This window comes from Pollicipes pollicipes, unplaced genomic scaffold (assembly GCF_011947565.3).
Source record: "Pollicipes pollicipes isolate AB1234 unplaced genomic scaffold, Ppol_2.1 Scaffold_6686;HRSCAF=7923_pilon_pilon_pilon, whole genome shotgun sequence".
NCBI classification, from domain to species: Eukaryota; Metazoa; Arthropoda; class Thecostraca; order Pollicipedomorpha; family Pollicipedidae; genus Pollicipes; species Pollicipes pollicipes.
In genome coordinates, this window is record NW_023596921.1 from 4406812 (window position 1) to 4433484 (window position 26673).

The 26673-nt window shown below is 50.4% G+C and overlaps 1 protein-coding gene across 1 annotated transcript in view; it reads right to left on the reverse strand.

Moving 5' to 3' along the window:
- The window catches only part of LOC119107076 (neuropeptides capa receptor), a 93268-nt gene that overhangs the window by 51371 nt on the left and 15224 nt on the right, over window positions 1–26673 (reverse strand). Inside the window, exons 3-4 of the mRNA XM_037230435.1 lie at window positions 10137–10336; window positions 5812–5939 (exon numbers count right to left, since the gene is read on the reverse strand). Coding sequence (XP_037086330.1) covers window positions 5812–5939; window positions 10137–10336 — 328 coding nt within the window. The remainder of the gene's footprint in view (window positions 1–5811; window positions 5940–10136; window positions 10337–26673) is intronic.

Genomic DNA, 26673 nt, shown 5'->3' on the forward strand with positions numbered 1-26673 from the left:
AACCGGGGTGCTAAAAGTTGATGTTTTTAAGAGGGTCTGATTCCTGAACCGAGACACAGCTGACAACGGTAGCCCCATTTCAAGAGGTTTTCATGAGGGAAGAGAGGCTTATCTTCGGTCGTGTCTTTTATGAGACGCCTTGGTCTCAAGAGCGCAAAAAAACAGCTGTGGTCTTTTCAGTCCGCTCAAATTGTGTTTTCAGCGCAGTTTGTAGAGTGAGCATGCTTTCGCTAATGGTGATAGCAGTTTTCATGCGCAGTACGCCACGTTTTTGGTGGGTGGAGATGTTCCCAATCCGCAAACAAGCTAACGAGCCAGCGTACTGGGTAGGCGCACAGAAACAGGGCTGATAAATATACCGCGGCAATCACGGACGAGCACCTCTGACCCTTCAGCAAACGCTGAGCGGAGGTAGCGACAGCACATCTGAATGAAGGGTCTTTTAAGTGTCCTTGCACCCGCGAACTTTGATAACGCCAGGGCACAGCGCAATTCACACCAGCGGCAAGGAGTGCAAGACTGGATCCCCGTGAGTGGTCTAGAGCATCTACTCAAAGGCTCTCCAGACGTCAGCAGCTGTTGTCCCCGTCAGTCGGAAAACTTCCACATGTTGGTTTGTTGGAAGTGAGCTCTAGGCCGACACTTCACACAGAAAACGTCTGCTGTGTGATGATGATCTCCCTTTGCTGGACGGCGTCAACAAGTGGGCGCGGGAGTGCATGGGTTGAAAACTTCCCAGTAAGTTCTACTTTGCGAGATTACAAGCCAATGTTTCATGCATCTGAGAATCATTCTTCATCAACGACCGTATTGCTTACATCCGTGGTCGTGGGTGGTGTGAGGTCCTAGGCAATAGATTAGCTGACCGTAAGTTAAGGGCAGCCACAGGCAATGCACGGGTGAGCACACACCTTGTCGACGGAATGACTACGGACGCGCCCAGATCGTGTGTGACCACGGCTTGCAAAGCAAGGGTACATGGCACCATGGGTAGTACAGCACTTCTTTAGCTCACGCTAAACCAGCAGCCGACTCACTTAACAATTTTCGTGTTTGGATATCGGGTCTTGCAGACTATCTTTATTTCATGCACATACAATTGCGTGACTTTTAAGGACATCTCCAATGGAACGTGCGATTTAACTTCAGGTAACTGCGGAGACATTTTTCGCATCTCCCTCCGTTTTTCTGATGTAGCGCCTAAGCGAATAAATCAGCAACCGGAAACTTGTGCCTCAAAATGAGCATGCAGGCCGCCGTGTGTCGAGTTAAGTGGCTAGGTCAACCCAAGCTATTTCAAAATGACGTCATAAAGGACATCGTGCGTGGGTGTGTAGGTAAAAATCACAAACGTTAAAACGTGCTTGTATTAATACGTGTTCCTGTTCAATGCGTGCTTGTTTTCAATGCTTCCTTTTAGTGCCAACTTGGCTTCAACGTTGCATATTTAGTATATGATTGGTTTCAAACTTAGCACCTGCCACGAAAACGCAGACCACGAACAATCCAGTGTACATGCCCTGCCGGGCGGCATGATGTAGATTACTGTGTAATAGCCTGATAACACTTAACATGCCACGCTTCTCCATATTAAGTTCTGCTGCACCTATATACTTCGATGACCTGCCCCTTCACGATGTCAACAGGCCACGAAGAGCACCGCTGTGGAAGAAAAATGACATGTGCTCCAGCCAGACGAGGGTGCAGTAGACGGGCGGCAGCTCCGCACCGCTGCGCATACCGCATGCCCGGCCCGCTCCCAGGTCACCACGGTGTCGCTCGAAACTTGACCTTTAGATTGCCCTTCTGGCATGCGGGGCATCCCAGCGCCTGTCCTGGCGCCAACGGCCACTCCAACAGGAAGCCACATCGTTCGCAGATTAACGCGAGAGAGCGAGAGAGCGAGCGAATGTGAATACGATACACTCGCCAGCACGCCAACACCGTAGGCGTTCGGCCATTAGGCCCCGGCAATCCATCAGTGACGTCACGACGCCTCGAGGCGCCAGTTCGGGCCGGCTGTTTTACCGCTGCGATTGTGGACACTCAAGTGAACAAAAGAGCCTGTCAGTGGCACTGGAGGGCGGGACTTTACGGTGCTCAGCCACCCCAGATCTCAGGAGTCGGTGACATGCTCAGCTGAGGAGCACGTTGAAGATGTTCTCTTGATCCGGTTTTGCGTTCAATGGAATAGGATTACAAATGTAACGAGATCGCCATAATTTGAGCAGCCTTAAAGATAACGGCCGAGGCCTTTTCAGCCATGATAAGTGGAGAACTCAATGTGTTATAGTTTTAAAGGGAGTTTTCCACATTTTATGGGGTTTTGAACTGAGGTTGCCATTTTGACGATCATTTAGTGCAGTTCACAGCCACGCCCTTCAAAAGGATGGAATTAAAACCTTTTTGTTTATAAATTTACCGCTTGCCTGCTTCTGCAGCCTTTTTCGTGCAGACTACTTTATGGTCACACAAACGTTCATAAATCCATACAAACGTCACACAAATACCACCACCTCATTGGCCAAGACCTCAGTGCTCAATACCAAGAACCAACATGATCATCGAATTATTCGTGTCTAGCGTGCGCCAGCACCATTCTGGAAATCAGCAGCGATCAGTAAGTCCTGGACCATTTTGATGCGTGAATGCAAATTTCGAACACAAATACGCTGAGTGCAACATAATACAGGAATTTGGGCAGGGTATGAGTTATGACGAAGGCAAAACTGGGAATGGAGAAACGTAAGAATAGGCCATCACTGCGTTTGTGCATACGAGCAAACAATATAAAATCACGGGCAAGTATACAAGAACACCACGAGAACGGGTTAAAACACGTGCACGTAACGGTATCAGGGTTTCGAAGACACGCGACAACACGCACGTCACCTCTCGACAGCTTGAAGCGTTAGAAAGTGAGTCAGTTCATCCGCTGCAGTGGTAGAAGTGACGCGGCCATCCTGGCAGGTACTCAGACGTCACACGCCCACTCCATGATGTGATCAAACAATGACGTACTGGTGAGTTTAGTTACTAAATTGCGATATGCGTTGCCTAGACCAGTCTGTTGCCCTTAAAAGTCTACCAATGGTTACGAGCGAGCAATTTCATCGCATCTGATGCTTGCCTCAGTAGCTTCAAATGTAGAACATTCCATTGAATGGCATCTATACTTTTGGATGCTGGTATGGAGTGGGTACCGAGTTAGTGATCTATCACGAGTTAGTGATCTATCGCAGGCGGACTTGCTTTTCTCGACATGTTACCCAAATAGCTAAGCGAATGGGATGTCGATATTGCTTGGCATTAACGTAGCCTCCAACGCTGTTAACTACGAGCATGCGTATTTTAGGTGGTTTTCGCATAGAGCAAACAACACTCATATTCGTATCGGTGCTTATGCAAGGCCTTATTACCTACGCTCTCACATGGTGTACCAGCTGTTGGTTTAGAAGGCTTGAAACTGCTTATTTTGTCTACAAAAACTTGAGTCTCCGCACGCTTTGCTTCATATCTGCTTGCAATGTGCACACTTGCGGTCCCATTCTCACACGTTTTGCGGATGGAAATACGGCAACAACCGTGTTCCTGGGCACTGTCCCAGATCCTTAAGATGTCACCACAGACCGCGGATAAAGCCAAGCCAGTGGACGTCACGTAACGGCTACCGCGAGCTAGTGAGTCTCGCTTCGAATGTTGAGTGTTTCAGCGGAAATGGCTGCTGGTCGAAAGGCCTAACTGACTCAGAATGGTGTCAAACATGGAGGGCGCCAGCAAGGTTCGGGCCCTCGTGCAGACAACAGAGCACCACTGCAGAAAATAACCCTCCACTGATGATGACACCGCGATGTATTTTTTCCTGTGTTCCGTACGACGCCAGATTACGTCATGTTCGAGATGTGAATGAGGCGATATCGTAAATAAACCGGTGCATGCATCATATCAGTAGGTAGGCACGTAGGCACTGAGACCTTGCAGGGGCGAGCCAAGCAACCACCGACTGACGTTTCCTCTTGGTGGGAATTTTGAAGCCAGTCTTTTATCGAGGAAGCAGGAGAAGTAGCTTATTAACTCAACGGGATCCATTGCTTCCATGCATGGTATTGCATAGAGAAAACGAAATCCAAAACGATGTTCAAAAATCGTACTTCCAGGACGGAGCTTCATAAAATTTGTTGTAAGCGTCCAAACTAGTTTCTGGTAAAATCCGTGTTCACTTGCAGTTTGAGTGGTTTGTACTGGCTCTTCTAGTGATCTCGGATTTCACTAGAACCGCGACAAAAAAAAATGCGGCCGATCAAGCTTAGAGGTGCAAGGCTCCGCCCACACCTCACCACAACTTGGACTGGCTGCCGATATCGGTCAGAGCAGTGACCGTAATGAAGGCTAACACATCCTCCCTTCGCGGGAAAAGACGCCCGGCTACCTCGTACCGCGGATGTTTGCAGTGCAAGTATGGATCAGAGGGAATCGCGTGAGGATATACGAGGCGTGTTGCCTTGCACGTCCGTCGTACAGTAACTACACCGAGGCCAGGACACCGGCCGGGTGCTCACTGTGTCCTGCCACGCTGCTGACGTCCCTCCCACCGTCTGGCACGTGCACTCGCAGCTACCGTCCGCAGGTGCGGTGGCACGTGTGGGCATGTACCGCGTACGTGACGCGCGGCACGCGGCACGCGATGTCGCGGTTCAAGGTTCGCCATCGTCTTGTGGCTCGACCTGGTGTCTCCGCTTTGTGCCGCGGGAAGGGGGTCACGCCGCGACCCCGGACCCAACACAAAGCGTCGCGCTGCGCCCGGCCGCGCCCGCCGCCGCCGCCGCCCGCCCGGCTCCTACCCAGGCATCGACAGCGTCGGGAGCACCCGGTCACCGCTGTAAAAACGCCGCCGGAAACATATCCCGGCCGACGGGAGATCGATCTTGCCGCCGCTGGGCGCCGCGCGAACAGCGCCCGTCTGGGGACCGGCCGAGCTCGGCCCGGGTCGGCCACCAATTAACCGAGGATCAGCGCCGCGGCGAGCCCTGAACAAACGCCACAGGCGGCTGGAAAGCGAGCTGGCGAATTTCTCGACGCGCGTCAAATCCGATTTCATTTCGTCGTCGAAGGCACCCGCGCTGGCGGAGACGCGGTCGGCACGGTAAAAAAAAACCAGGCGGCTTACGTGATTGGCGCCTCCAATCCGATTGACAGGCAGCTCTTGAGCTAGATGTGGAATTTCTGATCATGTCGAATTGAATCAGTAAGTTTTCAATGCAGTCGTTCCTCGCGTGTGGGAATTTCTCAGTGGAGGGTGGCCTTGTGAGTAAAAAATGGATGGTGTGCAAAATAATTGCAATAAAACCTCGTGGATGGGGAGAAAATAAAAGACTCGCCGCTCTGACGCATGCATTTGTTCATGACACTTGTAATGCACCCCTCTCGTTTGCAATTTAATTGTTAATATGCAGTTGTGATGTGATGACTTGTGATGCCAGATGATCGTCCCTATCATCTGGCATCACAAGCTGCATCTCCACTGGCAAGGCGAATTATGGAAAATGCTTGCGCAGTTGCATTTCTAATTTGCCAAGAGAATTGGCCACAACATTTGTTGAAGGCACCGCAAATATGCAATCATACGTCGAGACTTTCCACAATTGCATTGGATACAACACAGAACAATGTATGGAACACTGTTCCAGCCCCCAAGTGAATTCATGTAAAACGTCAATGGTTTATGCACACGTTGATACGACTCACGGATCAAACATACGTTTGCAACACCACGATCAGTCGGTTTCCTCAAAAATCTTAAGGCTTCCTTACCTGCACTCCAATGCAGAGATAGACGAAAAGCAGACTCGTCATTGGGGCGATGAAGAAGACGAAGGAGCTGAATGTAAGCGGCCACTCGTTCGGCATGTAGCATATCGTCTCTAGATACATCCCAGAATCTGAAACACATATTGCTTCATGACTACGGCGGCCATTGCTTCAGTGTCGCGTGCTTCAGTTCGAACAAATCACAAGTTAAGTTCACTCGCTAGCAGTCTGGACTTTGATGTCACCAGTGGTGTACGCAGGATTTTACAAGCAGGGGGGGGGGGGGGGAGGGCGGCAGAACTTCACTGGCAAGCTAAGCTCAACGCGATAAAGGCGCGAGCTATTTTTTGCTTGACATAAACCAGCATTTGACGTGCCCACCTGAAATTTTTAGGTGTCAATATTTGTCAGGTGCACATTAAGGTGAAGAACATAAATACTCCGTATCGACTTGTGAAAGACGTTAGTCACAGACACGAGCTGCAGCATCATGAGCGGTGACCAGGAATGCAGTTGTATATTCAGTTCGGGCGGGCTCTAAACCGACACTACTCCAACTTGGATTCCAGTCCTCCAAACCTCGGGAAGAAAGTCTGTCGAATGCGGAGAAAATTTCATTTTCGGCGTGTTTCGAAGGGTAAGTGGCATCACATTGCACTGCTCAGCGCCCTCCCCCCCCCCCCCCCCTCCTCCGACTCATTTTGCGAAATTAGGGTTCTGGCCCTGACGCCTATTGGACCAATGGCCTCCGCACGTGTGCAAAGGTGACACGGGCGATTGCTCGTGTCACGTCAGCAAAGTTGTTCCTCCATCCCCCTCTCCCGTTCTGATCCTCCATGCCCTCCGCCCCGCATCATCACGTCTACAGTGAAGGCGCGTTCTCCTCCCTCTATACCAGCGTCAATCCCTGGGCAGCGACAAACACCGCGCCCGCGAGACATTTCTGGCGCGGGCCTCGTTTGAATGCGTGACGAAATTGCGCACGTACTAAAGCGCAGGCGGCCTGAGGTATTGGCGGCCATCAGGTTTGACGGGCGCCGACGACGCGGCGGCTGGCGGCGGGCGACACAAGCTCAAACTGCCACGGATTCCCCCTCCTCCGCCCCATCCCACCACCCACTCCGACCAGCTGTCACTTCATACTCGACAGCCTATGAATAACGTTGAGCAGTGTTTTGGGCGAAAGCATTTACATAATCATCACGGGACTGGCACGTGGACGTGCTTGGGAATGTTTGTTTACGTAGTTATGGTTATAAGATACTGTTCTTGTATTACAGCGCAACAAGATTGCTGCTCACTGAGAAAACAAATAGCAAAATATGAGGTGTTCTCGCACGTCTAGAGCACAATCTTGTTGTGATGAAGCCGTGCATGATTCCCAATTCGTTTGCAATCATAAGACACAGAACAAATGCCCAGTGCATGATATGTGGTGACACATGTGACCTGACCACTTGGTAGGAATGCTCACACCCACGTTTGATGGTTTTGACAGGTAACACGTGCATACCTTGATAAAAAGTCGATTTAGTGCTCACTAAATTAATGCCCACGTAGTGACGCACGAAAACTCGCATCACACTTCGCACTTAAAACCCCACTCCAGGAATGATTTCCGCTCGTGATGGGGGATTTTCAGCACCCTCAGTACTGTTTGTATCTGAATACCTAAGTGACTTGGACCACGTAAATTTAATATTTTATCATATGACAGTTATGCCCGAAGCGCTTGCGGCAAGAGGGGCATTGCATGAACCAAACTAGACCAGATCCACATTGTGTCAAGCGTTCGGTGCTCAGTTTGTATGATGCCGGTAGATTTCTGTGTTGGTCTCGACCGATGGAGCGGGCGCTAGATAAATGACACTGATCAGTTTTAAGACGATGATAGATAAGACAGCATATTTTGCCGAAGAGTTTTGACGGAAATGTCGAAAATGACATTATAATTGTAATAGATTGGATCGAAATTCAAACCTTCGGCGACTATAAATCAATTCAATTAACCTTACCGCATTCGATCGGGACATTGTGGGCTCAAGTCCCGCTGGAATAAAACAGATTCCATCGTTCGCTCTTGGACTCCGGGAAACTAGTTCAGTGACGGAGGATCAGGCTGATACTGGGATTCAACCGTCTAAAAATGATAGCATCAAATTAACGGTATCAAATTTACGTGAATGGTAGCATTCATTTATGGCACCAAACCTTACCTGAAAGAGCCCTTGACTCGAAATTCATTTGCAGCCTGGAACCCGTTCTTAGACTCGAAGTATCCAAAATTAACGGATAAAGATACATTGCGCAGTTAGGTAAGTCAGATCAGCAACTAGCTGCAGATAAGCAAAAGGTAATACCTTAAAATGTTTGGGTGCATTTATCCTCGAGACCACATCCATGGTGATTTACACCATGGAATTTGGCACGAAACTGTATGCTCACACTTAGTGGAAGTGAAACTGATAGGAAGAGCTCAGACTCTTAAGCCTGAATCATGTGATGTGAAATTAATGAGTCAGACTCAGACCAGCGTCCAGCTGCTGGGATATGAACCCCGCGTCGTGCGTGAAGTTCGACTGCTAAACTCGATCGCAAACTTACACCTGCACCCTCCGTGCAACCCAGACATCACGCTCATGGGGGGACCCACTGCAGATTGTGATACCAAACCTGTGCCCCGTGGAGCCCACTACTTATTACTTTTCGGGTTTGCACTACAATGTTTCATTCAGCCCCCCCCCCCCCCCCATCCAGTGACAGTACCTGCGTTTTAGTGTGTCCCATGCAAGTAACTGGTTATCCGTAGCTCGTGTCGGTTTGCCCCGATTATACGGCGAGTTCGTGTATCTTTACAGCTGATATCCCTAGTGCGACTACATTCGCGATCTTGCTATTTTGGAATTCTTCCCAACGATCTTTCTCTTTTAGGCTGCTACCTACGGCACTACCTTTTGCAGTCTGTCAGTAATGTCACGTGGGTGATGACTATCTAGCGATAATAGATACGCAGTATGGCCAAAATTGCTAGATGCCTTTGCTCCTTGAACGCCGACTAATGCAATTGCTCGTTTGCCTATAGTGCAGGCTAATAGTACAATGCTACCCGTTGGAAATGTTTGACTTGCCTTGTAAGTCCCTACCATGTTCTCAAAAAACGTTTCCGTTGCCTGCTGGGAAAATCCTGACGCTTGATGGGAATCGAACCCATGACTTCTACCATCTCCATGGGACGAGACCGGTGGCCTGCCCGCTTTATCCCCGGGCCTTTACATGACGATGATTGCGAGCGCCTGCCTGAACGCATTACACGAGCGGGACTAAAGCTTAGACTCGACGTCTGGCGTATCGATAGTTCAATGGTCCCATTAACTCGGGGAACTTGAATCACTAACTCTGGGAACTTGAATCACTAAGTTTGGGAACTTGAATCACTAACTCTGGGAACTTGAATCACTAACTCTGGAAACTTGAATCTGGGAAACCGGAAATGCGAAGCTCGCTTCCCTGCGGTGCCCGCCTTTAACGCCGGGCTGAACGGCAGGTGGCACCATACAACCCTAGCTGCTGACTGTGCCCGCCTTTAACGCTGGGCTGAACGGCAGGTGGCACCATACAACCCTAGCTGCTGAGTGTGCCCGCCTTTAACGCCGGGCTGAGCGGAAGGCGGCATCATACAACCCTAGCTGCTGAGTGTGCCCGCCTTTAACGCCGGGCTGAGCGGAAGGCGGCATCATACAACCCTAGCTGCTGAGTGTGCCCGCCTTTAACGCCGGGCTGAGCGGCAGGCGGCATCATACAAGCCCAGCTGCTGAGTGTGTCACAAAACCACAGAAACCAACCGACCAACCGAATCCCGAGATCTGCTGTTTCGCGAAGCACGCTCTGACTGTGTGCGTTGGCTTAAGCCTGTGTGCTCAACAGCTTTAATGAACTACTGCTTGTTCCATTCTTGCAGAAATGCACAGGTCTCATCACGTTGTGAAGCACAGCGTACCCTCGGGAAATCCCACACAGCTCAGGCCAACGTGCTCGACGACCTGTACAGTGGAGAACGTGGATATCCGCCCGGTTTTCAATTTGTTTCACCGCCGTCGAGCACAGGATGAAAATGTCCGTTTTCATTTAGCCTCCCCTTGGGAACCTGAGCAGGGGGACCACTTTGCTCGTGACCACTCACCTCAGGGAACACGAGTTAGCGCACACCAATGTTTCCATCCACTCTTCAACACGCACCTTGATGAGCCCGAGCTAGTGGAACCTAGCGCTCCCTGCATCCCATCCCCAGGAAACTAGAGGAAGTGCAGCCCTGACTCCTCACCACTCACCCTTGGGAAACTCCAAGTAGTGGACGTTTGTGTAGAAGGCGAACGGCGTGGCAGCCAGCAGGGAGACGAGCCAGATGCCGGCGATGATGCGGCAGGCTCTGCGCAGGCCGGCCATGGTGTAGGACAGCAGCGGATGGCAGATGGCCAGGTACCGCTCCAAGCTGAACGCCACGATTATCAGCACCGACACGTACGACGTCCTGGGAGACACGGACGGCGCGCGGTCACGTGATTATCAGCACCGACACGTACGACGTCTTTGGAGACACGAACGGCGTGCAGTTAGGTGATTATCAGCACCGACACGTACGACAGACGGCGCGCGGTCAGGTGATGATCAGCAGCGACACGTGCAACGTCCTGGGGGGACACGGACGGTGCGCGGTCGGGTGACGCTGGGCACATCAGCGCGCGGTCGGGTGACGTTGGGCACGACATCAGCGCGTGGTCAGGTGACGTTGGGCACGACATCAGCGCGTGGTCAGGTGATGCCGAGCATGATATCAGCGCGTGGTCAGGTGATGCAGGGCACGATATCAGCGCGCGGTCAATTTCTCTCTCTCTCTCTCTCTCTCTCTCTCTCTCTCTCTCTCTCTCTCTCTCTCTCTCTCTCTCTCTCTCTCTCTCTCTCTCTCTCTCTCTCTCTCTCTCTCTCTCTCTCTCTCCACTTTTCCATCGCCGTCTTTCCGAGACGGTTCGTCTTATGGCGCTCCGTTTCCCGTCGGATGTGGGGCAATAACTAGGACTGGCCGCGCGGGCAGCGCGATTGATGCTGATTTGATTGGGCGAATGGTCACTGCCTGGCGGTCACTCTGCTCGGAAGACGCGCAGCACCTCTGACTAAAGGTTAAGTACTGTGGCAGGGCGTGGGGATGAGGCGCATGATGAGACGGCGACAAGGCGGAGAGTTCATGCTCCCCATCTGCGGAATATGCGTCTTCAGCACCTGGGCACATGTGTCGGATGCATCTCCTTGTATGGTCACAACCATTAGTAACGTTACCGGACCGTCTCTGAGAACACCACCATTGGCGCTGTCAGTGAGAGAACTGGCCGCCGGAGTTGCCTGAATGGGAAGCGGAAACTGCAGCTGTCCGTGAAGATACTCGCAACTATGAACCGTCTTTGACGCATCCATCACCAGGTCCGCCTGCAGATATCCACGATGCGCGCGTCGTCGCTGATGACCGATGGAGAGAGGGAGGGACAGAAGGCCGACGCACCCGGTCTCGCCGCTGCCAGAGATGCAGGCGGCTATTTTCGACAGCGCCGCGGGCGATGCCCGCCAGCGACGGCTGCTGTCAGGGCGGCAGACTGCGACGGACGAGCCGCATTCACGTGAACACGACTGACGTGTCCGCACCACTCTCTACGTGGTCCGCATCTGTCGAGACAGCTCAAAGGACGTAGAGTAAATCTGTTTAATGCCAGATCCACGAGAGACAGTAAAACATCGTGACAAAGTTAGCTCACAAACGCGAGCGCGTCGCAGTACCCTTCGTCACCGCTCATGTGGTCTCCTCCCGTGACAAGCTCCATCCAAGGCCGGTAAAGACCGGCATTCGCTCAATAACAGTCGGACGAGTGCCGCCAGCAGAAATAGCTCGCGGCAGCCAGACTGCCGGCGCGGCGTCCCGGCCGCGTGGTCGGGAATAATGCGCGCTCTGCCGACCTCCCGGGGTAATGAGCCGGCAATGAGCGCCGCCCGGGGACCGCCGCTCCACCCGGGAATCAGGCGAGCGCCACCCGGGGACCGCCGCTCCACCCGGGAATCAGGCGAGCGCCACCCGGGGACCGCTGCTCCGCCCAACGACCGCCGCTGCTCTCAGGGACCATGAGAGCGTTGCTCAGGGACCGCCGCTTCACCCGCGAACCGTCGCTCCACCCGGGGACCGCCGCTCCGCCCAGGGACCTCCGTTCCATCCGGGGACCAGGTCGGACGCCGTTCGGCGCAACGGGTATGTCGCTGGACGGGATTCGGCCCGGGACTCCGCACGGGATCCAACGGGACTCGGCACGTGATTGGGCGTGGAACTCGTCGGGATTCTTAGCGGATCTAGGCGTGGGTATCACCCGGGACACGACAGAGGCTCGCCGGCGCCGACATCGAGGACATCTGGGACGTAGGTCACGCCGCTCCCGACGGCGGATGGGCCGGGTCAGAGCCGCTGGTCCCAGCTGGCGTCGGTCCCAGCTGGTCGGCAGGTCTGGCTCGGCATGCTCCGCGGCCCCGCCACGGCCGACCGCTGTATGCATGGAGCGGGGCCACGGTGAGAGGACGTGCTGTGTTGTGACCTTTACCAAGGTGTTGTGACCTTTAACATGGGCTCGGGCGGATATGCGGGTAATTTGATTGCCCTCCTGCTGTTCTTCCAGAATAAATCTAAACCTGTGGGGCGTGCCGACATGCAACTTTGGACAGCTGGAAATCGTTAAATAGTTTAATGGCTGGTCTTGTGGTATGCAGCATAAGCATATCCTCCCCTATAGTAGGCTAAAGTCAGGCCACAGTTGTCAAAAATCGCAATTCTTAGGGAATATTTCAAGCTCAGGTGACAACAGAATGTTACACGAAGCCATACAGCTTTCAAGTCGCTTCTTAAACGATGAGACAACTTAACTGAAAATAGCAAAATTGCATTGACCTTGTGTAGCTATGGAAGTTTGATCGAGTTCAAACTAAACATGTTTTGCTGAAAACTTGCTTTAAGGGGCAGTATTTGGGTTCATTTTGGACTCCTCAATCACAATGACCAACAGACCATCTAAGTTGACTTATTCAACGTCAGCGGAGATCGCTGGGCTTTAAATGGCATTGATCAGTATTCTGCTAGAGGGACATGCCATCTAGGGTAGTTCTTCATGTTCATTTTGAAATTTCAAACATTAAAACAATCTCAAAAGAGTTTAATCACTTTAAGCTTTCAAATGATCAGATGAAGTCACCTACCTGATATGACCCCGATATGCCTTTTTCCTTAGAAAAACGTTATCTACGTTAAAGCTGATCGCGCGTGGACTTCGAATGATAATGATGCCGATCTCGAGTTTGACCCTGTTTGACCTCATTTAACCCCAATATCGCTTCCTCAACACCTACATGCTTGGCACAAATGAGTTCACATAGAGTTCCCTACCCGCTCTGTCAGTTCGGTGTATGTAGTTCTCTTAGCGTGTTTAATACCAAGGAATCAAACAGTTGCTGGCCACGCCCGTCTAGCACAGTGTGGATTGTTTTTCTCGGCTATGCATGCCGCTCATTACGGCCTCGTTTCTGTCAAAGCGGAGAATAACAACATTGTGGATTCACTCATCGGCGAAATGTCGTTTCGATGTTGATGTCATCCTACGTATGTTACTTCTCTTAAGGTTTCCCTCTTGGTAACCGCATAACTCTGTGTCTCTGTTTTCAAAATGTGTGCTTTCCACATTTAGAGAAAATTCCGCTTCATCTACTGACTTCTTTTTTAATCTCACCTTCCCAACCTTCCACCTGAAGCATCCATATGTTTCTCCATGGGGCGTCTGGCGAAACTGATGGAAGCACATGTGGTTCTACGGTTCGCTGAAGTGATTTCAAATATTTCATTTTGTGACTGAAATGTCGTACTGTTAGGCATGCAGCGGAATATTCCGCGCTCTGTATTCGCTAGCGTTTGAAAACTAGTTCTTGGAAACAGATATTGCTCAAACTTGAGTAAATAGTTGTAAAGCCTGTTCAGCACTGTCAATTCCCTTACGTTGTGCAGGAGTTGAACACTGCCTCAGCACGCAACCGGAAGACGCGTGCCAGAGAGAGGTGCCCCTTTTGGCGATTTTTTGTATCTTTTTTCAATTGTCCTTTTTTGCCGTCTCTCGCTGCGAGGGAGGACAGCGATATGTGTACAGCGGTACCGGGGCGGCCGAAAATAAATATGTTCCTGCCGTGATACCCTCCGTAATTCTTCGAGATTTTGCAGCTTCTCTCAAAACAAGACAACCAGAAATCTTAATATCACAGCGGTGAGATGGGATGACTTAATTGTATTCCCACGTTTATCAATGCGAAATGAAGATAGTTCTGATAACCATGCCAGCAGAAAACCTATCGAAGGCTCCTTTCCATCCTGCTGTAATCTGGAATCTCAAACTACCTACGATCACATTATTTTACCCAGCTACACAGATGCATCCGAGGAGAAAATACGGGCTAAGACCATTACAAAGATGTCCGCAGCCCGCTTCCCCTGGACACTGTGAAATGATATCAAAATACACATCCTTCTCCATTCCCGCGCCAGAATCATCACAGCGTATGACATATCTCTAGGCGCAACGCCCAGGTAAACGGACATTTTTCCCAGATGTCTCCCGACAAGTTTCTATCTTGAACATAAAACTGATGGGTTTGGTCAAACCAGCGGCATCCACTGGAAAAAAAATGCTGAGCGAGGGGAGGGGGGGGGGGGGGGCGTCGTTGCCATCCGACGCGAGCGGAGCATACCCGCGAGCCAACTGGTGGTGTCAGAATGCCCGCCGGCACCCAACATCGGGGTGGGTCCGGGAGCAAGCGTCTGCGGGGAGGGCCGGACAGCGCCATCCCCGCTCCCCCGCCGCTCCGGGTCAGGGGAAGAGCACCGCCACTCCGCCGCCGTCATCGGACCGCTGCACTTAAGATAAGTCTGTCGAAGATGTCCGCCAACTTCGTGATTTTCAGAACGGAAGAAAGTTCTCGTACCTAAGAATAACTTGGCGGCCTCAACCGATGCGGAACAGGCAATCGACAGCTCCATACAGGGGCCTTCGCGCAGTGCGAGGCTGACGATGCTGGGCTCCATTGCTGGCACACCACTGGTATGCACTGCTGAGGTCTTGTGGAAATTTTAAAGTCAAATCTGCTCAGTAATATTGCAACGTAAAGAGCAAATGTAAAAAACGTCATATAATCAGAACAAAATGTGTATCTATACATGTCCTTAAGGGAGTCTTTCACACTATGTAGGCTATTTTGAAGTGAGATAGTCACCGTGAAGATCGTTTGGTGCAGCTCACAGTCCTCCCCTTCTTACGACCTAAACCCATCTAGTTTCTGAACTAAATGCTCGCAACGATGTGCATGCTTTTTAGGGGAGACTACTTCAAGGTCACGCAAGTATCCGTGACGACATAAAACGGTTGTCAAATTTTCCTATTGCATTAGCCATGTCCCGATCAAGGCCAGGAAAAAATATAAATGTTTAGTCGTTCATATCTGGCGTTTGTGAGCGCAGTTTTCAGATATTACAACCGTCAATTGGGTCTTAATCGATGTTGTACAAGGTACGATGACGTAATCAAACCATGACGTTTTGAGAAACATGTTTAATGAAAAGAGAAGCTGTGCTGTCTAGCACAGTTTATTCCACTTAAAACTAGACCAGTTGTGTTAAGTTAACTTATCTCATCCTGTCTGACGACTGCTTAAGCATTTTCGAGTGTAAAACATTCCCTTTGAATACAAAATGACGAAGGGGCGACAAACATCATATGGACAAACACAAGGAACGAAGAGAAGCACCAGTTTTTCGGGGAACGATTCAATTTAGAGTCGCCCTTTCGCTTCTCTTGTGAGCAAACAATCGTAACGAAATTCACTGCATGTTTTCACCCGGCATTGACCGAGCTCATCAGCGGAGCACCATTGACCGGAGGGGGCGGCTTTACCCCCTCCTTCTCTGCTTATCTCAAGAACGGGAGAACCGAATTTTAACATTCAAATTGTAATTGATAACGGTATTGGGTGCAGTCTTAGACCACACAATAAACCAACGATTAGGTACGTATTTAAATCACAGGCCAAGATCAAATCCTAAAAAATATTACTTTGAAATATCGGGACGCTCCCACAACGCATTTCATTTCGAGGTGTATCTCATGGTGTGAAATTGTTGTGCTCTGTTCAAAAATGCTACGCAGGAGGGTATCCAGTGTTACGCGCGCGCCGTACTAGGCTCGGAACGGAGGTCGTGTGCAGTGAAAATGGGAGCTGAAATCTTGGTCTATTTTGATCCCTTCTTTTCGTCGTATTTGAACCATCTCAACGCAAAATAACAGAGCCGAGTTGCAATTATGGGTGTCAAACAGATGATGGAGACATGTCACTTGTTCATAAACTGTCTATGGTTAGGGTCAAATGGATGACCTCGGTGGTGAATAAAGGGTTGGATCGATTTTAGCGTTGTTTCGATGGTTCCGTCCTGCCATCAGCGCTGCTTGATACCCTTCAACTTCGCCGCCAGTCACGTGGTCGTCGGTTTGCGCGCGAAACTGATAAACCGCTTCCGCCGCCCCGTCACCGCGCCGCTGCCGCAAACCTGAGCCACGCCGCCCGCCGTCGCGGGCTCGGGCCCACCGCCGCGGGCTCGGGCCCACCTGGGCACGGGCAACATGCGGTGCAATGCACTTTGGTTATGGTTAAAGCGAATTGCTTGAAACTTTGCGCACAAATCCTTCATAGTCGTATCTAGGACGCCTTTTTTCATGTCTTCACAATTTTCAGTCTGAGGCCAAAAATTGTTGGATGTGCTTTTCGTAACTTTTTTTTGGTATTTATGAAAACAACGACAAAGTATATGAATGATAGACTACTTGGCTTTCCCCTTGCCCGTTTCCGTTCCCCGTTAACAGATTGAAGTATTTTCTTTCGTTTGGCTTCTGTGTCAGTTTGTCTACGACTGTGCGTTTTTGTCAAAAAAATCGGCGAACATTTGACATGATAATATGATGACACCGTGACATCTCTCTGACGTCAGTCACGTTTGATCCAGCATGGTCTTATACTTGTCATTCTGACACAAGGCATACACGTTATCAATAAACAAGAACTAAAAATGTGCGCAGCGTTTCTAAATTAAGGCGTTTTTAAGAAGCCGTTTCTGAAGACCTTAAGGCGTTTTTGAATGATGATGAAGATGGGAAATGGAAGATTGAGCCCCGGTCAATGCCGGCTTGATTTATTTTGTCAACCAAATATGAAAAGTTAACGTATACATATCTCCAAATATCGCGTTCCGTTGAACCCCAGGGAGACGTCGCGGGGCTTGGAAAACGTTTGGCATGAAGCCAAAGTTAAATCTTACCTTGAAAGCGCTTCCAAGGCACAGAGCTCTACGCCAGCTTACTTTGTCATTTTCCATGAAAGTAAGAGTCCGAAATACGACGCTAGTATCAGCCCTTTAAGCAAAAAACAATGTCTGAGAACATAATTTATCGTTGGCGCTGCAGTCACTCATTTGTTGCTGAGGTGCAATCTTTCCTACATCTTCCAAAGGTCTCTCGAACGCTCTCAAAGACTCGTTAGGTGGGTCATGCAAACGCATTGACATTGACGCAATGACCATGTTAAGTGCAACTCTGGTTAAAAAATGATTGTTGTAACAAGTCTGTCTTTGAACTTATCAACCAGAGGGCTTCTACCAATAGGGTGGCAGCATGAAATATCAGGGATTGGGGGCGCCTCTTTTCGCGCTCGGCATAGTAGCTAGTTGCTCAGATCTTTCTTGCAAGAGATGTTCAAGCTGAGATCATGTCGTGTCCATTCAATTTCAGATAACGATAAACTAGAACCATAAACAAATAACCGTAAACAAGATAACCATAAACTATGCCTAATTGTGGTGGGGGAATATGCGTCAAACATGGAGTCACATCAGTCCTCGATTCAGAGATAATACAGGTAAGAGTTCTGGAAGGTTCCCTGAATGCAGAGCTGAATTAGGCTCGACATTGTGAGTGAATCATAAGCTATTATCAACCAACATTGACTAAACAGTTTTCCTGAAATTGGCAGCTGTCGGCATTGTGCTGGACTGAATAGAGCTAAATGCCAAGCTTCACGGATTTTGTTGTCCTGCAGAGTTCAAGCTAGACTTCATCTGCGCTGCGAGTTTATAGTCTCGAACAACAGTGTTTGGACCAGATCAAATCTTTGCATCCATTATCGTTACAAGTGCATGCACGATTAGTGGAAACGAGCAGCACGAATATGGCAAATGCTGAGATGTAAGGCGCACAGATCCCTTTGCAATGCAACTGAGAACGTTCAGGGATCACTACGACTTCTAGTGAAAGAGGGACGAAGGTGCGGGAACCAGGGAGCCGAGAGGTTGACACCCGATCATTCATCTTTCCGATAATTTAATATGGGCGCTATGTACCAAACAAGGCCATTCTTGTGGGTGGTGTGTTTGACGAGCCTGTAATCAAGAACCCCCGATTCGTATTCGCATTTACGACTCACCATTGATGATTGTGTATGTGCACGCCATCGGAAGCGGGGGGAGATAATCCAGAGGACGTGCAATCTGTCTTCAACGGCGAAGTCGGCTCTTGTAAACATGCTTGCACATGCTGGCGTGATTGCGGGTACAACCCTGCACCCGCTATGTATTTTAACCTCCAGGCCATCGATTACAGATTGCATACAAACAGGTCATTGCCGGTGACCAGAAAGCAATCGATTTCAGACGAACTGCCAGTCATCCGACGATGGGGGAGTGGCGACAAATCCCCTTTTGTTTTCAAGTTTACAGATAATGCAAGTGAGAACACTTGTCTCCCGTCCGATAAAGTCCGTTGAAGATCATTATTGTCGCCTGAAACAAAAACTGTGCAATTGGGTAGGCAACGACCTAAAGTTAGGCGTGTCGGGATGAGATAGAACGAGTGTGGTATATAAAGTTGGCTTGCATTCCTTTTTAAGGGAACGGGACGCGCGTCGTCGCGCCCCTTTTTACAGCACCAGTGACTATATTGATCATATTAGCACTAAGGGTTCATGGCGTATCGATGATATTGTGTTCTTTAACGTTGGTGATGCACAACTGGATGCACCAAATGCGCGTGTTCTCGTCATTTCGGTCTCCTTGTTCTCGTCATCTCGGCTTCCCTGTGACTCCAGCTCAGTCTGCTATCCCTGATCCGCCTTACTATTTGATCTGCTTTTGTGCAAGGAAGCGGGTGGTCCGCACCTGTATCGTCCGCCATCATAAATGAAGCTTGCTGGCGTCTTTCCTAGAAGTAACTGGACCTTCTGGGCCAAGGCTGTTAACAGGGTCGAAGAGCACGCCCACAAAATGTGAGCTTAATGTCATGCATATGAACGCCTCACATATATCACATAACGTCCTTCGGCCTGGCATCAAATTGCAGAATCTTCGGCAGTGGGTTGCCGCAGGTGATGTATAGCAGAAAAATCCAGCCAGAGACAGTTACAGCCTTGAACATGTGTCTGATAGCCAACAACGCAAATTTCTTCGCGCCAAAGCACATTTTAATAAATTACGTAGCCACGGCCTGCAAAGCTTAAGTCCCACGATCCATTTCCTGCGCAATCATGACACACCCGAAAAATACCTCTGACATTGGCCTAACTCCAGAGGATAAATGGCCAATCACAAGATTCGTAGGGGAGTTTATACGAATGACGTCACTTCTCGTCCGTCGCACTTCAGTTTAACAATAGCTGGATACAGATCATCAAAGTAAGGCAGCACTTCGTGAAAGCAGTGCTCAGTCAAGAGCGTGGTCGAACGGAGAGGCTGACGTGTGGGGTTTTGGTGGGCAGTGCCATCTACAAAGAGCTTTCCTGGATTGTTACATTGGATCCATTAAGACCATTCAGACCAACAAAGTACGGACACGGGTGCCGGAGGCGCCCCAGGGGGAAATCGACCAGAACACGCCGGCTCTGCGCGCTGGTGGCACACCGCCGAGACGCCCAGTTTCTGAGGAGCAGAACGGGACATAGCTTATGTGCAGACGTGCGACATTGGCAGGACAGCGACCGTCAGACCATGCCCCTCCCCTCCGCCCCATCGCTGGAGCACTTGCGGCTCGGTGCCGGTCGGGGAGCGGGCAACAGTGGTGGGGCCACCAGCGAGGTCAACAGCCACTGGATGGGTAGAGTGGGCATCCATACATCTTAACGTCAGGCACTGGACATCGCGATGTACATTAGCGCGGTCCACATTGAAGGGTGGGCGGACATACCGTTTTGCCCGCGCTGAAATATTAGAAGGCTCCATCTCCCAACGGCCGATATGTCCTGCGTATATGGTGGGCAGCAGCGGTGTCGCCGAGGGGTCCCGCCATGACCAGGGGCGTCCATGTTATGATCAAACGGAGGAGTACGAGACGGATGAATCGGAGTGGTGCTACTGCATGATACCGGATAGATCGGAGTGGTGCTACTGCACGTGACTGGTGGATCGGAGTGGTGCTACTGCATGAGACCGGATAGATCTGAGTGGTGCTGCTGCATGAGACCGGCTGGATCTGAGTGGTGCTACTGCATGAGACCGGCTGGATCAGAGTGGTGCTACTGCACGTGACCGATAGATCGGAGTGGTGCTACCGCATGATACCGGCTGGATCAGAGTGGTGCTACTGCATGACACCGGCTGGATCGGAGTGGTGCCACTGCATGAGATGGTGCCACTCACTCCTCTCTCTCTCTCTCTCTCTCTCTCTCTCTCTCTCTCTCTCTCTCTCTCTCTCTCTCTCTCTCTCTCTCTCTCTCTCTCTCTCTCTCTCTCTCTCTCTCTCTCTCTCTCTCTCTCTCTCTCTCTCTCTCTCTCTCTCCCCATTCTCCCGGTTCTTCTACCAAGAATAAGGCTAAAAGTATTGTCTTCTCTATATACATTATGTTTTTTTCGCAGATGTGCATAACAGCTGTTTGGAACACAATTCAAATGTGCGGCATGTGCCAGATCAGAGGTAGCGGTTTACAAGATAGCAATGGGCAACACATAGCAAAAATTTTCCAAACATTTCTTTTTCATACCAAGCGATTCGCCTGATAACTTCCAGCGGGCGCGGGCAGCAGACGGGCCACTGGGCGGCGTTGCCGGGCCGGGCGTCCGCCATCGGGACGGCTATATGTACAGACTGGAGTGGCGGCGGGCGCCTGGCCCGTGTCGGATTACGGATCGGGCGAGTGGGCGGTATGTCGTGGGTTCCCTGGCGGTGACGGCCATATCTGGTTATTGTTAGGAGAGGCGCTCAGATTGAAGCGTTCCGCTTATGCGCCAATCCATTCTTCATATTATGTACTGGTTAATGTCAATAATCGAAAATAGGAATCAGGTCAAATCAAATCAGAAGCCACTATTTTTCTATTTCGACCTAAATTAAACATCCATCAAAATCACGTGTCATGTGACTGTGCGTGTTTGCCATATCCCAAACCTCATAGTCCACAACCAGCACTATGGGGTGCCTTTAGAGGTCGCCGCGCAATTTGCAACACACCACGCCCGGGTATCATCGGCAAACTGGTGGGCGCAGGAGACCGCTCACACAGAGACCATTGCACTGCGCACACACATCGCAACCAGCACACGAGTCCAGCACGCGCATACCAGCAGCCTCACCTGCCACACATTGACGCGTTCCTCACGCCACCACCACTACGTCCGTACTGACTCCACCCGACCCCAACACTTGGTTCCTCTATGAAAACAAAAAAGTGCCGTCACGCCCGCGAAGGCAAACGCACTCATGACGGAGTTTAAAACTGAGCACGACCTCCATATATATATATATATATATATATATATATATATATATATATATATATATATATATTTATTTATATGGGGAGATCTTCCGCACATGAGCTGCCTGCATGCAATAGCTATCATAAATTCAAACAGCGTCCTCATCATCATAGTCTTGATACTGCCGAGTTTTTAGTCATTTGCTCTTTCCTGCCGTATATCAAGACACAGTCTACAACAAACCGTCATATGTACAGACTCCCGCCTACTTACCTAAGCGATAGCCTCCAGCCGCAATACATCTCATCCCGTCGTAGCGCAAACCGGACAGACGCTTTCATATTTTCCACATTATTACGATATCATCTTCATGTGGGTGCCAGGACACTCAGGTATCCATGGAAACGGTATAACTGATACTGCCGCAAACCAATCACTGTTATTACCCATCCGCAGTCATCTTCATTGTCCAGTTCCAGACGTACCTATGCACTCAACTCCAGTTACAAGCAATTTCTTCAACGTGAGCGGGGCCAAAGCGCAACGCACGTGCGCAACATTAAACCACGACTCGAACGTAGGAACAGCACACAACAAAACACTCGCCTGGAGGAAGCCCTGCTCACTAGGCTCCGGATAGGCCACACGAAATTAATACACTTAATATTTTCGAGGCGACACTACCGTCTCCTTATGTCACTCCCGCCACACTCCATACACCGTTCAACACTTCCTCCTCACATGTCCTACACACCGACGCGCGAGAACCACTCGTGCACTACACAAGCACACATAGCCTCCTCTCACATTCAAAACCATTGTAGGGGGCTCCTAGATGAATATTTTTGAACTTGATTTCGAATTTCTACACAACACAAACTCCGATATTGCTTGTAAATGTTGCGGGGTTTTATCGCACTATTGCAAACGCGCAGGTGCTCTTTTTTGTCACGGGCTTTCCCGCACACTTCGGCCAAAACATGCTGGTTTTTCCCATTTGCTTAGCAATCTGGATGTTTCTACTTAACACTTCGCCGGAGAAGTGCACACATCACACGACAAGGTCGTGTCGGGGCGCTGATCCAGCCCCTTAGTCGCAGAGCCAGGGGACTCCCTTTGCGGCAATGATGGGAAACCAGTAACGGCAATGAAGTGGTCCTCGCTTCCGAGCTGTGCTGTCCTGCATTGTGTTTGTATGCATCTGTGTGTGCTGAATATACGAATATGCCAATTCGCCGTGTTTTTATTCGTTCGCATTTGCATGCGGACAAAATTTAACGTGGCGTAGTTTTCCTTCTTTTCCTTGGCGCCGGATAACATAAACGGGCCTACCGTAAAACTGTTTGCTTGGCTTCCAGCCAAAGGTAAATTTTCGCGCCCCGGCTATGGCTTTAGGTCACCGTGATAAAAAATCGCTCGGTTCCGCGCGTCACTAGCGGCTAGCAACAGCGTCGACTTGCAACATGTCGCTCGATTTCGCGCGTCACCAGCGACTAGTGACATTTCGCTCTATTCTGCGTGTCACCAGCGGCTAGCAACAGCGTTGATTAGTAACCTGTCCTTCGATTCCGCGCGTCACTAGCGGCTAGCAACAGCGTCGATTGGCAGCATGTCGCTCGATTTCGCGCGTCACCAGCGACTAGTGACAATTTCGTTCTATCCCGCACGTCACCAGCGGCTAGCAACAGCGTCGACGCTGCTCCTCGTTCTCGTAACCTGCTCCCGACGACCGCCTCGTGGCCGTCGTCCCCCCCCCCTCCCCCCACCTGCAGCAGACGCCAGCCCGCCCATGGTGATCTCTACCCGCGAACAAGGTTTGCTGGGTGCCAGAGGCCTTAGCGTATTTTCCAGATCAGGTGCTAAATTGCGGGCGCAAGATGGTAACAGCAACCGATGAGTTACAAGCCCAAATAATCGTCATCAGGTCCCGGATTAGCTATAACTGCAGTTAGGCGATTATAGCCTGCTTTAGGATACCAGCGTAACATCGTGCAGATCTAATTGACTCGCACAAAATTATGTTTTCACCCCTGGACATAAACTTGGTGCGTGTATGTACCCCGGAACATCTGAGGTCAAGACTTTGGGTTTCGCCGGTTTCATTTTCAAACACGCTGATATGTGCCACACGGCTATGACGCTGGCACACAATATGCAAGATACACAGTTGCGCAGTACCTGTTGTATCAATAATTCTTAACGTTTGGAGATATACTTGCTTTAGAGGTCGATCTAGATCAAAAGATCAAACAAGTGCACGGCTGTTTTTCGTCGTCGTCAAATATGATAGACCATAATTGCCAGACTAATACATGAATATAGAACTTAAAGCCTAAGACACAGCACTAAGAGACACAGCGCTAAGACCAAACAGGGTTCGGCTTCAAAGCTGGGACATTAACGCCAAAGACGATCCATGTTGTGAGAGCCCACTTATGAGGCAGTTACAAAACATCCACTGCTTGATATCTTTAGTTTGCAGTCACTAAAGTGTGCTTCGCACTTGCGTGATTTAAGATTATTTGCAGATTTAATTGATCGTTCGCGGTTGACACGCAGAGCGGAGGTACACGGAGCGAAGCACACAATGCGGGGCATGCAGAGCGACTTATCGATAAGTTTAAGGCTCAAATAATCTTGCGTACACAAGAAACAGGCTTCAAAGGCACGAAACATTTCAGTGTTTTTATGACGTTATTTGGCATGACTGAAGGTCGTCTGGGGCATAAACTGACCTGCCATGAACTTGTGACCCATACTTTAGCTGATCTGTTCGGCGGTCTCTAATGCTGTGTGCGAAAATAAATGGGGTCTGGGAGCCATGTCGTTAGCGGATGTTATTGCGTGACCTCGATACGTGACCTGGATGTTAATGTGTGACCTGGCGTGACCCAGTATGTATTGATCTTTAAAATAAGCCTTCACATCCCATGATACAAGCATAAACTCTAAGCTAGCTCCTCCCCTGGAGAAGCACAATACAACACCCAAAGAAATAAGCAAAACATATACTGTCGGCCAGCTTTTACATCATTTTGACGCGACCCAATATGACTGCACCTTTATCTTTTAGACGCACAGCCTTTTGAGCATTTCATGAGTGGTACTAAAAGGTTTCGAATTTTAGCCCATTAAATACCGAGTCTTCCCCATTCGTTCCTTCCGCAGAGTGAGGGCGTCGAGCGCACCCAGACAAACAAAACCTGAGTTACCATCATTCACGAAGACATAGGACTCCTGATGCGTGATAGGCCATTTCCTCTCAATCTCCTCCACCAGTCCTTTTTGACTGAATTCGTCAGACACTTGGAAACAGCCTTCCGAGTTTGTCTCACGCACCAGCCCAAGCAGTCTGCATCATTGGCCACGTGCGCTATACACATTTTCAGGTTGCCGGGACGCGAGCCATACAATGTATCGAGCTGTAAATTGGGCGCGCTATGCACTGCCGGCTGACTGACATGCAGCAATGTGTAGTTGAGGGATGGTTTGGCTGATTAATTCCGACGATCCATTACGCTTGGCTGTTATCATAGAATGCCGTCATATACGGCGTTTATTTTACCTGGCGCTCGAAGCATGTTCAATTTATCATCTTCAAAGCGTTTGGGCACATACAACACACGAAACTTGCCGTATTAGCATAGCACTGCTGTGTCAACACTACGTTTGCGATGAAATGACACATAAGCCGACTGTGTGGGCTTTCGCAAACAGTTCAACCACTTGTCTTCCACGACACAAAGGCAAATCGAACGGACTGGGCGGAAGCTTGGCTAATTTTGCACGGCAGTTGGCTTCCGCACGTAACTGACGTTGGTGTCGCTGGGAGCAACAGTGTGCCTAGCGCTGCACGATGCGGTACAAGCCGTTGTATCGACCTGGTCGCCGACGCCGGAACCGACGCAAAGCAACTACGACCTTGCAGAAATTTTTGTGCCAGGTATACCAGTTTTGTCAACGCTAGGCTGCACGTGGCTTCCGCAACTCAAAAGTACTCAGACTTTTCCTCACGGACTTTCCATCGAACTTCCAATCATTAGCATCCACATATCATTTGATTTGTCCATAAGATGGTACAACACAATTATCAACGCCGACGACCGTCGGTCATCAAACCGCCTCTCAACAGTATCTCATAGAGCATGCTCTGGATGCGCTCCCCGGTGCCGCAGGATCAGGAGAAGACATGTCTCCAGCAGGTAGGTGATGGTGTCATCCCCATCTGGGCTGTGACGCGGCTCACCTCACGGAAGATTGCCGCTTTTAGCTGCTCTATTGTGCGAGGTTTATTGACATGTGCCCGATTGCTGCGGTGGCCCCAAGTGAAGAAATCGACTGGGCTCAGGTATGGTGAGTTGGGGCTACATGGGATGTCCGTATTTTGGGTAACGGGGTTTTGAAAATTGGCTTGCAGCCAGTTGAGAGATCACTGAGCGACGTGCAGCGTGGCACCGTCTGGCTGCTGCCATTCCTGGTTACAGCTGAGGCCGCGTCTTAGGCCGAGCTCTGTCCCGATGGCACCGTCTGGCTGCTGCCATTCCTGGTCACAGCTGGGGTCGCGTCTTAGGCCGAGCTCTGTCCCGATGGCACCGTCTGGCTGCTGCCATTCCTGGTCACAGCTGGGGTCGCGTCTTAGGCCGAGCTCTGTCCCGATGGCACCGTCTGGCTGCTGCCATTCCTGGTCACAGCTGGGGTCGCGTCTTAGGCCGAGCTCTGTCCCGATGGCACCGTCTGGCTGCTGCCATTCCTGGTCACAGCTGGGGCCGCGTCTTAGGCCGAGCTCTCTCCCGATGGCACCGTCTGGCTGCTGCCATTCCTGGTCACAGCTGGGGCCGCGTCTTAGGCCGAGCTCTGTCCCGATGGCACCGTCTGGCTGCTGCCATTCCTGGTCACAGCTGGGGTCGCGTCTTAGGCCGAGCTCTGTCCCGATGGCACCGTCTCGCCACAGTCATTCCTGGTCACAGCTGGGGCCGCGTCTTAGGCCGAGCTCTCTCCCGAAGAACTCCAGCACGGTGTTT